This window comes from Podarcis raffonei, chromosome 5, assembly GCF_027172205.1.
Source record: "Podarcis raffonei isolate rPodRaf1 chromosome 5, rPodRaf1.pri, whole genome shotgun sequence".
In the NCBI taxonomy this organism is placed as follows: Eukaryota; Metazoa; Chordata; class Lepidosauria; order Squamata; family Lacertidae; genus Podarcis; species Podarcis raffonei.
Genome location: NC_070606.1, coordinates 4,430,047 through 4,444,865, shown reverse-complemented (window position 1 = coordinate 4,444,865; position 14,819 = coordinate 4,430,047). Strand labels below are relative to the sequence as shown.

At 44.3% G+C, this 14,819-nt stretch overlaps 1 protein-coding gene across 1 annotated transcript in view; it reads right to left on the bottom strand.

Annotated features, from left to right (window-relative positions):
- The window catches only part of EFCAB6 (EF-hand calcium binding domain 6), a 115,291-nt gene extending 102,200 nt beyond the window's left edge, over positions 1-13,091 (bottom strand). Inside the window, exons 1-5 of the mRNA XM_053387653.1 lie at positions 12,902-13,091; positions 11,787-11,957; positions 10,338-10,558; positions 8,853-8,935; positions 813-879 (exon numbers count right to left, since the gene is read on the bottom strand). Coding sequence (XP_053243628.1) covers positions 813-879; positions 8,853-8,935; positions 10,338-10,558; positions 11,787-11,952 — 537 coding nt within the window. The 5' untranslated portion in view covers positions 11,953-11,957; positions 12,902-13,091. The remainder of the gene's footprint in view (positions 1-812; positions 880-8,852; positions 8,936-10,337; positions 10,559-11,786; positions 11,958-12,901) is intronic.
- Positions 13,092-14,819: the final 1,728 nt, after the last annotated feature.

Below are 14,819 nucleotides of genomic sequence, written 5' to 3'. Positions count from 1 at the left end.
CTGTAGTGAGGAATGAATGACAGTCTTGGATGCAATCTGTCCCGACAGCTCTGTGATATGCTAATGTCTCACACAGTCTAGGATGACAGATACAGACACCCTTCATGAGAGAAAGATGCTGGCACCTGGATCCGATATAGATACATGTGGCTGAGATGGCGCACACAGCGCTTGTGCCAGAGAGGCTGCGTCTTGGCAAACAAGGCTGCTCCATCTTGCTATGCCGCAGCTGTACTTGCAAATCCTCTGCAAAAACCTCCTGCCTAATTATTAAGCCTGGAGAGTTATGCCAGCGTGATTTGCCTTTGGCGGCCAAAGTGTGTTTCATAGGTGAGTAAAGCCCAGTGTTGGGGTACACAAATGTGGGTGCTAGGGGCAGCCATAAATCTTTTCCTGGAGACTGCTTGTTCCTGGGTGTCCAGCACAACACCGAGAAGACATCTTTCCTTAAGTGCTCAATGCATTTCATGGGGGGCAAAGAGTGGAAACAGACTGCCTTCCTGCCCCCATGTTCTCTGGCATTTACTCCAGACCCTGGAAGGAGCAAGGGTCCAAGTGTCTTCCAAGTTGGCACAAGGGTGCAAAGGGGCAGAGTTGGCTCCCCACTTTATATCAGGCACTGGGGAAAGTCAGAAGCAATGAGACAGTCTCCCTGTTTCCGTAACTTAGCACAAAACGAGAGGTGGGTGACTCTCCTTTCCCCCTGAGTTTTCTGTACACAGGAGAGATCTTGAGAGCTCAGCGGTGACCACAGGTAATGGCTGGCTATCAAGGGCAGGGGAAATGACTGAGTGTTACTTGCTGTGCAATACCTTCTCCCGTAAGAGGCATTCTAGCTGACTCAACGTCCTCGACCGCGAATCTTCAGCACTACTCCACCTATAAAAGTAAAGGTAAATGAAATTACCATGAACAATGTTGCAGAGCAGCAATGCCCACCATACTCCCCCAAAGAGCAAGATATTCAGGGCCTTTCTGCCCCCCCCAAAAAGTCTCCATTTTATGCATTGTTTGTGCACTGCAGCCCCCCACTAGTGGCTGTTAACTGATCTCACACCCGGCAGTAACAGGACCACACTGCCTCCTTGTTTGTTTCTTGGGTCCAGTGTCATGTTGCACATTTGGAAAAAGCTGCCCACAGACCCCTCACCAACTCATAATCTCAAGGACTCTCTCCCTTTTATAACTACTCCTGGCAGAAATAAGGAAGACATGTGTGCTCTGCTGCCTTCTATTTCTCTCCCACCCCAAGTATTTCAGAGCATCCTTAGATTGCTGCAAAATGGAGAGCAGGATTGGCTTCCGCTCTTTCTGCCTCTCAGCCTTTACAGGGCTCTCCCGTTCCCTCACCGCCGTTTCCCTCCCTGCTAACAAACCGCTAAGTGGGAGAGAGAAATGGCAGGAAAGTGGCCTCAGCCAAACCAAGGAGTTAAGGAGGTAAAAAGAAAGTGGGAGCCCCCTAGCCTAGGACGTTTCCCCAATTCCTCACACACACGCACAAACCTCTCTCCAAACCTTTTTCAAAGAGGGCCAGATTTGATGAAGTGAAGGGCCGTGGTGAACACCGACCAAATGGCCAACCAAAGTTGTTGACCTTTTTTTAGGATTTTACCCCAGGAAATAAACTACCACATGGGCAGGGTTAGGCTCCTGAGACGGTCTTTGGACATGCCTGCTTTGGGCCATTCTTCACCTCCCAGCCACTCCGCCTTCCTGCTTCCAGGAAGTCCTGTTTGCAACAATGAGGGTTTTGTTGTTTTTTTAAAGAGGGTGGGGGCCTGGTGCTTGTGATGATCAGGCACTAGGAAAATTGAGCTGTCATCTCCAGGTGTATCCCTACCACAGGTGAGCAGTTTTTTTGTTTGGTTTGTGAAGTGGGGTGAGAGATGCACATGGGCTGCCAAAAGCTGTGGAGGAAGTGGGGCAACAGATGAATTGAGAAAGGAGCAAGCACATGCATGCATACATACACATGCATTTTTCCACATTAAAATATCTGTTCATGTGAGCGTGCTCATTTGGTCTACTGAGTCCAAAAGATGTTTTTCCACAATATGCATTAAGGGAGGGGTGTAGTGAGGGTGGGGGAACATGCTCTGGTACACTTCACCTGCAATCTTAACCCCACCTCTCCCCACCATGCACGAGGGGCAGAAAGTCTATGACGCCACAAGGAGGACTTCTCTTCACACTACAACAAAAACTCCTGGATAATGTGCTGAATGTTTCTGCTGCTCTAAGGAGACTAGTTGGCTTGGCAACTATTATCAGTTGAACATGCCCAAGCATCAGGGCTTGACCTGAAGGAATTGGGGACAACGTTGGCAAAGGAAAAGGAAGGCAAAGTGAGATTTTGATGTGCCTGGAACTGAAACTTTTAAGAAACTGAAATTTTAGCATCAGAATTCACAAGATTATCCAAAAGGAGCTGTGTGCTAAAACATTTTCTTTTGTATTTGAGAAAGATAATCAAGGTTTGTTGTATTACTTAGGCTTGCCATTTAAAATAAATTCAGTAGTTTCAAGATTTTTTGCCTTTCATTTTTCCTACAAGACATCTCTTTTCGAAAACTTAAGTTAGCAATTGGGGGGGGTGAGTGTGTGTGTGTGCGCGCGCGCAAGTAGTTAGCCTTGCCTAGGGCTCAAAATAGCCTGGCACCAGCACTGCCACCAATGTTGACATGTTGGGGCAATGAGCAAGCAGCGAAGCTCTTGCAAGTTGAAGGAGTAGGGCTTTGAAGGATCAGCCGCAGAAAGAAGATGAGGCAGAGAGGGGAGAAAGGCCACATGATGTGGTCCAAGGAGATGTGGCGTGAAAGCCAGGAAACCCGATATAACCCCAAAACTATAGCATGCCAGAAGCATACTGTGTGGCACCATACAATGCATTTCTTCTAGAAATCCTTTTTGCATTACCACCAGTCAGAAGAAAAATGGGTTTTGGCTCAGGGACATCTAAGATGCAGTCATATCAGAGGGAACGTCATGTGGTCCCACTCCCCAAAATGCAGCAACATCCAAAGTTTGGAGTGAGATTTTGGGTGCTTATAAGAGGCTGAAGATGAAGGAGGAAGTGGCAGCCATAGTAATCAATGGAGCTGGTGAAGAGCAGAACTGAAGCTCTGACCAGCATTTAATTAGCTGAGAGCCAAGCTAGACAAGCACCAGGAAATTCACTTGCAGCCTTCTTTCTATGCCTTCCCCACAACTGATGCTTGTGGCAAAGGGGGACAGAGATGTGGTATCCCGTCCTCCAAAAGCCAAGAGAACAGGGATGGGGTTTTTAACCTTTTCCACCCATCACATTTTCCTGATGAACTAATACAGCAGTACCTCGGGTTAAGTACTTAATTCGTTCCAGAGGTCTGTTCTTAACCTGAAACTGTTCTTAACCTGAAGCACCACGTTAGCTAATGGGGCCTCCTGCTGCCGCTGCACCACCACCACGTGATTTCTGTTCTCATCCTGAAACAAAGTTCTTAACCCGAGGTACTATTTCTGGGTTAGCAGAGTCTGTAACCTGAAGCATCTGTAACCCGAGGTAGCACTGTAACCTAAATTCCTGATTTCTTAATAACCGCTTCTTTAAGTGGGTCCAGGAAGACTCTCTCACAGAGGGAAGTCTTCACCAACCCACAAAACCTATTGCCCAGCCCTGCCTGGCTCACATTTATAAGCCAGGATAGGCAAGGATCAAGGAGACAGGTGGTCTCTTTCACTCGTCCAGGCATCCTGTTCACATCCTTGGAGGTAACAGGTTGAAAATGATTGCAGACAACCTGAATGGATAAAGTTCTGTCACTCTTCCATCTCATGGTGGAGTCTTCCTCCCTTTGAATCTGAGTGATTTTATCTGCCAAAAATTTATTTATATGCTTATAAAACTTATTTATAAGCACATAATGCTCTGCAGCCCAAGATAATTTGGTTTTCAAAAAGGCCATAGGCTGTAACTCAAGTCAGAAAGTAGTCCTAAACTCACTTTCTAAAATCTTGTCTTGGAAAAAACAGCAGCTGTATCACCCTCCAGTGGTAGATCAGGGTATAACTAGGACTACTCTTTTGAATCTGATAGGCTTATGTCATAATAAAAAGGCTAGTATTTTACAGTGATACAGAAATCTTTGTTGTTCTTGGTACCACAAACTAACAAGTATGCATGGAATATTGGGGGGGGGGGGTGCAGAGACTGGAATTTACATCACACATTTTAAATATTTGGTAATTTTTTTTAAATGCAAAAATATAGATTATTTTAGAAAGCTAACATGCCTAACCTTCTGGAAACTTAAAATGCCGGTAATAAACAGATCACTAAAGTTATCAGGTGTCTGTGTCCGTATGACAGCTTCTGCGTACAAGGCACTGCAGAGTTGTCCTGATCTAGATCTTCACTCAAATGAGTTTTTGAGAGCGTCAAGTCACCTGGGAGTTTAATTTCCTGGGCCAGTCTCCCAGAATTTCTCTGTATCACACAGATCTGGGTGCTGGTGCACAACCCTGAATCTATTGGGCTGCTACTGTAAGTTCGGGTCCTCACACACTGCCATCATTCAGTTTCCAGAGCACTTAAAAATATATGTGCACTTGTCAAGCCAAACGGTGGGCCAAACTCCTGCATCAGCTCTGTGACTTAAGAAATGTAAGGTGTGCTCGCCACATCCAGGCTGCTAAGACCTTCCTCTGGCCTTGAGTGACTTTACATTGCAGCTTTGTGACAACTTTGTGGCTAGTATTTTTTTAAAGTCCTTTGTGAGTCGGTTCTACCTTGCCCAGCCGAGATGTGCTGTGCGCAATGCAATCATGATTATTCTTTCATCAGGTAGATGGATAGAGGTGCAATGTTTTCCTTAGGAGTAGCATTGGCAAGCTCTGAAGCCATCTGGGATCAAGTCCAGGAAAAGTGAATGAATAGATTTCCCCGCCCACTGCTCTTCCATGTCTTGGAAGTTATAAGGGAGAACATGCTATAACACAGATCCCACTGCAGTGCTCTAAAGGGACCAATCCCATAAAACTTAAGAGATGCCCCTTGTTTAAGATAATCTCTCCTCTGCAGCACTCTCCTTAAGGCCAGTTGTTTGTTCTGAAGCACAGCGGGCTATGCTGACAAAATAACTGCGGTACAGGCGGAAGTCGCCAGCTGCATCCATAACCAAGACCATTTTGCAGGAAAGATGGGATGGCCATGGCACACTGTCCCTGGGGTGGCTATAATTCAAGTGCAATCACTATTGGCTATTCGTGTTGGCCAGCAGCTTGCAAGCAACAGAATTAGGTGTTAGAGGACTGTACCACTTCAGAGCGTAAGGGGAAGGTGCCATGTTTAAATTCTCAACCCCCAGATGTGCAGTCCTATGCATTTTTTTTTAATCCTCTTTAACTATTTTAATCCAAAAGAGCGCAACAGGGAGCAGGGTGGAGTTAGTTTCTACTCACAGGGAAGTATTTTGCTGGTATAACATGGAATATTTATTTAGAGCATTTGCACCCCTTTATTCTTCCAAAAAGGCTCCCAGGCCAGCTTATATAGTATCAGCTAAAACCTAGACAGTCCTTGACCACCAAGAAGGCACAACACAAAAAGAAAAGAGGACAGGGAAGGAAGAGGAAAAAAGCAAGCTCAGGCACCAAATAGTAATTCTCATAAAGACTAGCTGCAGTGAAGGCAGTTCAGGGCCAGGACGCATGTGATGGAGCTGCCCTCTCAGCAGAGCTGGTGGAATGAGCCCCACAAATGCTGTCGACCACAGAGACAGCCTGCTGCTGCATCACAGTTGAGTGAGAGGAAACTCCATGGAGTTTTCATAGAGTTGATGGAATAAGGAAAACTTTTATTAGTATCTTAAAAATCTGATTCCCCACCTGCAGTCTAATAGTACAGTCTATTCCACCAGTGCATAACTTGACAATCTTCTGCTGCTGAATGTGTAAACCATGTCACACATGGCTTTAAAGCTGGGTAAGTCAAACCTATCAAAAGGTAGGTCTAATGCTGGCTATTAGCCAGGGCAGCTTAAAGGAAGCATCAGTGCTCAGAGGCAACAGGCCTCTTCGATATCATCTGCTAGGAGCAAACAAGGAAGGAGCCTCATTCTTGTGCAGGGCCATCTTTACCCAAGGGTGCAAGGGGTGCAGGGCACCCGGGCACCGAATTTTGGGGGGCGCCAGGCACCCGCCGCTGAAGTTGCCTAAGCTCTTAACTATCTACCTGTTATGAAATAATAAATAATTTTGTTTGCCCTGCCGGACTTAAAACTTTACTATGAAGCAGCAGCTTTTTGCTGGTTGAAAGATTGGCTACTTCTTGAGAACACAGACATTTTGGACCTAGAAGGGTTTAATAATAGATTTGGTTGGCATGGATATATCTGGTATGACAAGGTAAAAAACCACAAAAGCTTCAAAAATCATATTGTTAGGAAAGCATTATATAATGTTTGGATTCGTTATAAAGATCTGTTGGAAAATAAAACCCCTAGGTGGCTGTCACCAATGGAGGCTAAGGAAGTTAAAAAACTTAATATGGAATCTAAATGGCCAAAATATTGGGAAATTGTAGAACATGAAGGTGGAAATGTGAAATTACAGAGTTATGAGAAATTGAAGTTTAAAGTAAGAGATTGGCTACATTATTACCAGATAAATGAAGTTTTCAAACAGGACAGGAAAATAGGCTTCCAGGTGGAGAAGTCAAAGCTAGAAACAGAATTGTTAGAACCCAATACGAAGAATTTGTCTAGAATGTACAACTTACTGCTGAAATGGAATACACAGGATGAGATGGTTAAATCAGCTATGATTAAATGGGCACAGGACATTGGTCATGACATTATGTTTGCTGACTGGGAACAGTTATGGACCACCGGTATAAAATTTACGGCATGTAATGCCTTAAGAGAGAATATTATGAAAATGATTTATAGGTGGTACATGACCCCAGTCAAGCTTGCAAAAATTTATCATTTGCCCAATAATAAATGTTGGAAATGTAATGAAACTGAAGGTACTTTCTATCACCTTTGGTGGACGTGCCCAAGGATTAAGGCCTTCTGGGAAATGATCTATAATGAAATTAAGAAGGTGCTTAAGTGTACCTTTCACAAAAAACCAGAGGCTTTTCTCCTGGGCATGGTAGGCCAATTGGTGTCAAAGAAAGATAGGATTTTTTTTATGTATGCTACAACAGCAGCGAGAGTTTTACTAGCAAAGTATTGGAAGACACAAGAACTACCCACACTGGAAGAGTGGCAGACGAAGGTGATCGACTACATGGGACTAGCAGAGATGACGAGCAGAATCCGTGACCAAGGGAAAGAGACGGCGGAAGAAGATTGGAAGAAATTTAAACTTTATCTTAAAAATATTTGCAAAATTACTGAGTGTTAAAATGTCATGGGTAAAGTATAACAGATTTGCAGCGATAAATGATTGGATAAGAGGAAAGAAAGAGGTTAAAGAAAGGAATTAATAATAAGTTGGATCAGGGGTTGCTGGAAAAAAAGTTCAAAACAGAGATGCAGAAAAGGGGGGCATGGGGAAGTCGCTGAAATTGGGTACATGATAAAATCTATGAAATTATACATGTTTATATGTTTGTTTGTTTGTGTTTGTCATTTGTATTGTTTTATATTATATGTGGAAAAACCAATAAAAATTTTTACAAAAAAAAAAAGAAATAATAAATAATTTTGATCAAGCTAGAAGAACAAAATACATATATACCTAGGTATTACCAAAATGTATACCTACTTTCAACTTTGTGTGCTCATTTAGCAAAGATGCGCCACGCCAGCGGCAGCGCTTGTCATTCACAACAGTGGCACTTGACTCAACGATGGCACCTGTCATTCTCAATGGCGCCGTGCTTGCAAAATTAACTCTTACATCAAAATATTATGTTACGTACAGTGGAACCTCGGGTTACGTACTGTCCTCCTTACGAACGCTTCAGGTAACCAGCTCCGCTAACCTGGAAGTAGATGCTCCTGGTTGCAAACTTTGTCCCGGGATGCGAGCGGAAGTCATGCGCTGGCAGCATGGCAGACCCCATTAGCGAAAGCGCACCTCATGTTAAGAACGGTTTTGGGTTAAGAATGGACCTCAGGAACGAATTAAGTTTGTAACTGGAGGTACCACTGTATTGTATTGAGCTGTGCTGCTATGCAGCAGCAGGGTCATAGGCATCTTTGACACGACTGATGTTTCTCCTAAGCAGGTGCCTAAACAATACTTATAAGTAAGTGTGATGGTGTTGTATAGTTAAGTATAAGTGTATTGTAAATAAATGAGCAAATAAATTTCTTTTTCCGCCCTTCTTTCATAAACGAGATAAAGGCACACATAAGCGTGGTGTCTGACATAAGCATAATAAAAGTTAATTTGGGGGCTAAACTACATTTGGGGGCGCTTGGCGGATCTTTGCACCACGGCAGCACATATGCTAAAGACTGCACTGTTCTTGTGCCCTGCTTGAGAGACAGTATCTGGCTAACCAGAATTTTGGACTAGGTGGACTGTTGGGTCCTCTGCAGCAAGGATATTTTTATGTATGCCTCTGAACAGAGCAATGTTACACCACCATTCTGCTTGCAGGCTCCCTGTATGCTCCCTGGTCGGCTACTGTAAGTACTGTGAATACTGATGCACAGTATTCTCAGTCCGGGAATATCCCAGACATTGCCGGTTAAGTTGAACTATAAGATATTGAGAGGGAGAAGGGAGTTGGCACTGGTCTGCCTTTTTCGCTGACAACAACATGTTCTTGGTGATGTGTAGGCCTGCCTGAAATTTGGCATTACTACTTCTACCAATCTCAGAACTTCACAGTTCAAATCAACAAAAGTTCTTACGTCCTTTGGAGGTGGTTAATCGGTCTGGCAAACTTCGACAAGAACTCAAGATAAGGTACAGCAACTTTGGTACAGCCCGGAATCTGTTTCAATACAAAGAAACTTAATGTGAATGGTATTCTGTGGTGGTTGTTTTTCATCATGTTGCCTCCTCCCTTATTGTACCATTAAGGTAACATTTAATTAAATAGTTAATCTTCTTTGTTCAGATCTGTTTGCATTATTTCATTTCCCAACAAATGCGTTATAAGCTTTCAAACAGCCCACAGCTCTCTCATAAAAATATTTGTTATTCTAATTGCTCACCGGTAATATTATTTATTATAATTTATATTCCACCTTTCTGTAAAACCACACACACGAGAAAGCTTTTCAGTGGACTGCTTCTTGCCATGCTTCTTACTGACATATTGCTTCCATTTAATATTGGGAAGTATCATAACAGCTAGAATGTTTTACAAGAAAACTTGTAATTCCATTGGGCCTGTGACTCACAGTAAATTTATACACACAACAGAATCCAAGTGGAAATGCTTTTCCTGGACTACACTATTTCCTGCTGAAGGTAGAGAGTTATATGTCTGGAGTCTCTTCTTCAATAACAACAATTTAAAAACCTCAGTGTGCAGAGAGAAAAAACAGCATGCAGAGAGAGAAGTTTGTTATTGGCTTGTCCCTGAGTTCAGATGACATGCCTAGCCAGATCATGGCTTGTTTGCCAACAGGAGAAAAGCTAAGTACCTGCCTGTGTGATTGACACCATAGGGAGAGATTTATTTATTTCCCCCAAAAAATGTTATTAGTTTTCACAATAGTATAAACAAACAAACACACAAAACAAACAAACAAAAATCATAGCCTTATTGAAAATTACAGTTATTAACTTTGTTAAGTGACTTCCTCGCTTCCCCTTGGTTGAATTTCATGCATGTCCTTTTAACGGTTTTCCAAATCCCAATTTTTATGAAATTTAACTTAAACATTAACACCCTTAGATGTTCACCTTATGGAATTAAACATATTAATTCATCACTTAACATAAATAAAATCCTAAGCCCATTAAGTATCTGCAAGCTGTTTTCAGTTAGTTTAACTTAGCAAATTTAACTAAATAATCATTAAATTTATTCCACTCTTCCTGATACTCCTCCTCCTTCTGGTCGCGGACTCTTCCGGTTAGGTTAGCTAGCTCCGAAAAATCCATCATCTTCATCTGCCATTCTTATAGGGAGAGATTTAAGCCCTCCTTCCCAGCTGAGACTGTGAGAAACTCACACTGGCACCAATAGGTTTATTCCTAATTCTAACTGATGCAAAAGTGGGAGATTTTTACAATCACAATTGCTCCTAACTCACATTTGGCAATTAATTTTAAAAACCAATGCTGTGATTGCTAATTATGCCTAATGATACAGTTAATACAACATGCAGTTAGGTCCTTTGATAACTGATAAAAAGCTTATATACACCCACAAGACTACACACCTTGTCCAGCAAAGCATCAAACTGTTCTTGCGTCAGGGGTAAAATGAATGTTTCAATCACTCTTCTAAATTCACCCTTAGTCACTTTCAGGGTTTGATCAACATCAACTGTCTGAAATGCATTTTTGAGTTCATCTTCTTTTGCTAGAGCCTTCTGAAGCAAAATCTGCTCAATATCCACCGAAGACAACGTGGGGTCAGGGAGAGAACTGACAGATGCAGCTAGAAAATATATTATAAAGTTATAGTGCCTGTGGTACATAGTTCCTTCAGCAAAGCAAGCACAAAGTCATGTCAACTTCTACACTATCAACCTAAGTTTGACTTTTCTGCAGTAAGAACCTTTCAGGACTCCAAACAGGCAGGGGGAGATGGGGGCATGTCCACTGTTCTGTTGTCGGCAGAGGAAAGCAGCAGATGCCCCTAGAAAGTTTTAAGGAGGACATGAAGGCAGTAGCTCTCATTTACTGCTGGTCCCTAGCACCTAGTATCCAAAAGTAGACTGCCTCTAAACAAGGAGGCTCCATTTAGCTAAGAGACCCATCCTCCTTGAGCAATACAGTGCTCCACGTTCCTCCCCCAGCTCTTGAGCTTGAAGCACAGCAGATAAGTTTCCAAACTCCCTTTGGAAGTCCCTTTCACCAGGCATCTGGGAAGTATCTTTATTTTATTTATTTATATTGGATATTTATATCCTGCTTTTCTATGATAAAAGCAAACGCAAGCCAGTTTGAGGCTTGAAGGTCTTATTTCCTCTTTACTTTTCCTCTTGGTGTGAAAAGAGTCCCAATTAACACCCTCTTACCTTGAAACCTCCCTTAACTGGAGGTCAGCAGTAGCCTGACCTATCTCCCAGTTTCCTTTAATTATATTGCACTACAGGTTTTACCCTGCCAAATCTCATTCAAAGCTATTTAGGAATTCTCCAGAGTGATCTTGCTTTGTGTTTCTTCTCTGTAACAATGGTGCTTCAAAAATCCTTTTGGAGAAGGCCTTTCAGAGTTATCTGTTCCCTCCCCATCCACACTGATGCAGCTTTTACAATGCTCTCTCTCAGACCAGGCCAAAAAGCTTAATTATGAAGAAAAGAAACTCAAGTGAAGGGACACTTTGAAATGGATGGAGGGGGGCAGGAAGTGCAACTGACTAGCAGGAACCGCAGCTGAACTGCACTTCCTGTTCACTCCATCTTGTACAAAATCAACCTTGTGCATCTTTCCCAACAAGGAAACAAATAAGTTTCCAGTGTGAAGACTTGCTTGCACATCTCCCCGCCTTAGAGAAATGCATTAAATCATTTTAAGAAGAGCCAGAAAAATGCTGAGAACACGAAGCACAAACCTACTGCTCTTTCTGTTGCCCTCGATAATTTCCACATCTCTAGCAGCCTGCCTTACAGTGCTTGGCTGCTGTCAGAGCCTGCAACATAAACTTTAGTAAACATGCTTACTTGAAATTGATTTGATAGATGTTTGTGTGCTGCTGCTGCCACTGCTGCTGTTGCTACGTGTTGATGATCTGGTTGAAGGTGTCGACAGGCCTCTTGAATTAAACACAATTCCATGGGATTGAGGATATAAATTACTGTAATCAGCTGCACTAACCACTCTGGACATGATTCCTGTGGAAAGTAAAAGGTGTGACACCAGCTATGAGGGCGTGGAATTGAATCAGAACTGATCTTGAGCAATTTCAGGGGGCTGAAACTTAGGGCTTGTCCACATTTGCACTTGACCCATGCCTAGAAAGCAGATTCTGGAGAACACTTTAGATAGGAAGATTGCATTGCACATCACATCTGCTTCAACCCTTATTATAATTAATGCTGAACTTGGGCTGTGGAGACCCAAACTCAAATCTCCATTTGACCATGAAGGTCACTGGAGTGCCTACCATGATCTCTCAGACAGGCCTACCTTTCTATGGATGTCCTGAATACAAAACAGGAAGACTCTATGCCCCTTAGACAGAAAGAGCAAATAAATTGAAGCACAGGTAGAAAACAGATTTGGCTGCTAAGGGTTTCTTTTACACAGCAGCTGCTCCTATTGGTACAAAAAACCCCACCCTGTTCTCTGAACTTGTTTCATCTGCAGTAAGCGCGCAACTTCTGCACATTTAACTTGTGTTCTTTCAACTTTACGCACTTGGCAAATAAAAACAAAACTGAAAAGGGGGAAGGCGTCCCAGGAAAAAGGACTTTGGCGATCCCACCAGCCACTGCAGTCAGTGTGCTTTGATGATATGCTGCTATATTGGCTTTAAGGGTGGGCTTTGGCAATACGGTGCCCTGAGCCAGGACAAAAATTGGTGTCCCCTCCCCCAAAATGTTTATTTTCGCAATGGTTCCTTTTGGCACAGTTGCTTTTCTATGGATCCTCCCAGTAGATAACAATAAACCTATATTTGTATGGGTATTACTTTTATTATGTTGCGCCCTCTCGCCTTGGCCCCCTGTGCGGGGGGGGGGGCGCCCTAAATCCAGCGCTGCCCCGAAACATGACCCCTGGGTAAGTCACAGGCTTGCTGCACTCGTTGAAAACAAAACAAATCACAATTTTGTACCTGCAGACTCTTCTCCAACTACGGGAAAGGATTCCCTGCCTGATGACGCCGAAGGAAGCCCCCTCCCGGGATCGTGAGGACCTGGCTTAAATCCGTGCAGCTTTCCCCTGCCTCCCTCCAGAGGCGCCTGCGAGCGGGGGCGGCGGGGCGGCCAGACCCCACGTCCCGACCAGCTTCTGGGAAGTTCCGCCGCCCGGGATTCCGCGCGCGCGCCGGCCAAGGCGCGTTTCTAAGACGCTGTTGCCCCGGCAACGGAGAGCCGCTCCGGATTGGCAGGGATGCCTGGCGGCTGCCTAGCAACGGCGAGGAGGGCGACAATCGCATCCCCCCGCTGCACCTCCGGCTCAGCGTGTTGGGATTCCCCTCTGCAAAGGAGCGCGCGCTCGGATCGGGGGCCTCTCCTGCCTGGCTGAGCTGAGGCCGCCCTCCTCGCGCGCTTTTACCTCGGAGTGAGTCCCAATGGGACCCAACGGAAGGGGCTCTGCTCCCATCCCAACTCACCCGGCTGCGCAGACGGAGAGGGTGGGGCAACGGGGATCGCAGGTCGGAGTTTCCAAGTTGAGGACCCGATCCTGTGCGCGCTTTCTGGGGAGCTGAGTCCCGCTGCACTCGAGGGGGCTTTGCTTCAGAGGAAGCCGGCGCAGGAGAGACGGCAATGACTGTGTAGATAAGTTCACTGGCCCAGAGCCTAACCATCATTTACTTCTATGGCTTGGGCTCAAATGACGTTTGCGGACCAACAGTTGTTTGCTGGACTACAACTCCGTCATCCCTGTCAGTTGGCCATATTGAACTGGGCTGAGAGGAGTCGGAGGGTCAATAAAAATCTGGACGCCCAGAGGTTGCCCGTCCTTGTTTCAGCAGGTCTTGTGCACGCAGTAAAGTATCACTCGCTTGGCTGCCAGGAAATGCTCGCACACCCGATGAATTCCTGCAGGACATGCAACGGGCAGGAAAACTAAATGTGCAGCTTCGAGTAACGCAAAAACAAACCAAAATGAGTTGTAAAGTAGGAAGATGGAAATTTGCCTTAGACTGTTTTCCCACATGACACTAGACTAGGGTTATTGCTGCTTTTAGTTCAGCTATTCATAGCGTTGGTGAGCTGCCCTCATTGGCCTGAGTGTGTGTTTGATTATTAAGAGTCTGTCTTTGGCTTTTGTTTTAAGAATATTCAAAAGCACCAAGAGTCCAAGTAAGTGTGATTGCAGCAGCCCAAGATGTTTGTATAGTTCGATCCTAAATGTGTTTAGTCAGAAGTAAAAACCATTGAACTCAAAGGTAAATAAGAAGGGGATTCATGTGTCAAAACACCATAGAGAGAAACAAATGTAGTAAGAAAATATTTTTCCTGCTTGTAATATTGAAAGCACTCCTGCCTGGGGTGATGTGCAGCGTAAATTAATAATGCAGAGTTTTTAAGTGAAAGAATAAGAGCTTTACTGAGCTAAAATAAACTTCTTCATAAACAACATGGTTCCAAACAGTTTGAGTGAGATTACATACTGACTCTGCTCACAACTGAGACAGACTGACTCTGACTGAAATCTGACAGAGAGAAAATGGCTGCCAAGTCACATATCAGAGTGACTCAACAGTTAGCAGTTAGGCCTGAATAACTTTAGGAGGCCCAAATGACTGTGCAGTCCCAGCACTTCCCAGCCTGCTTTGCTGCTCTCATGTGTCTTTGTCACATGACATGGGGTTGGTTGCATCCATCTGTTGACAGACAATGGAGTGCGCCTCAGGGGGTGAAGTCAACCTTTTGGAGAATCGCAGCTGCAAAGACCAGTAACTCGTAACTGCTGCCTCCCACGTTGTTTTTGCTGTGTTAGCAGCACCAAAGTGACCTCTCCGGGGTGCAAGCCTGGGCAGTGTGCATGGAGGTCCAGGGCTGCGCAGACGACAAGACGCCACC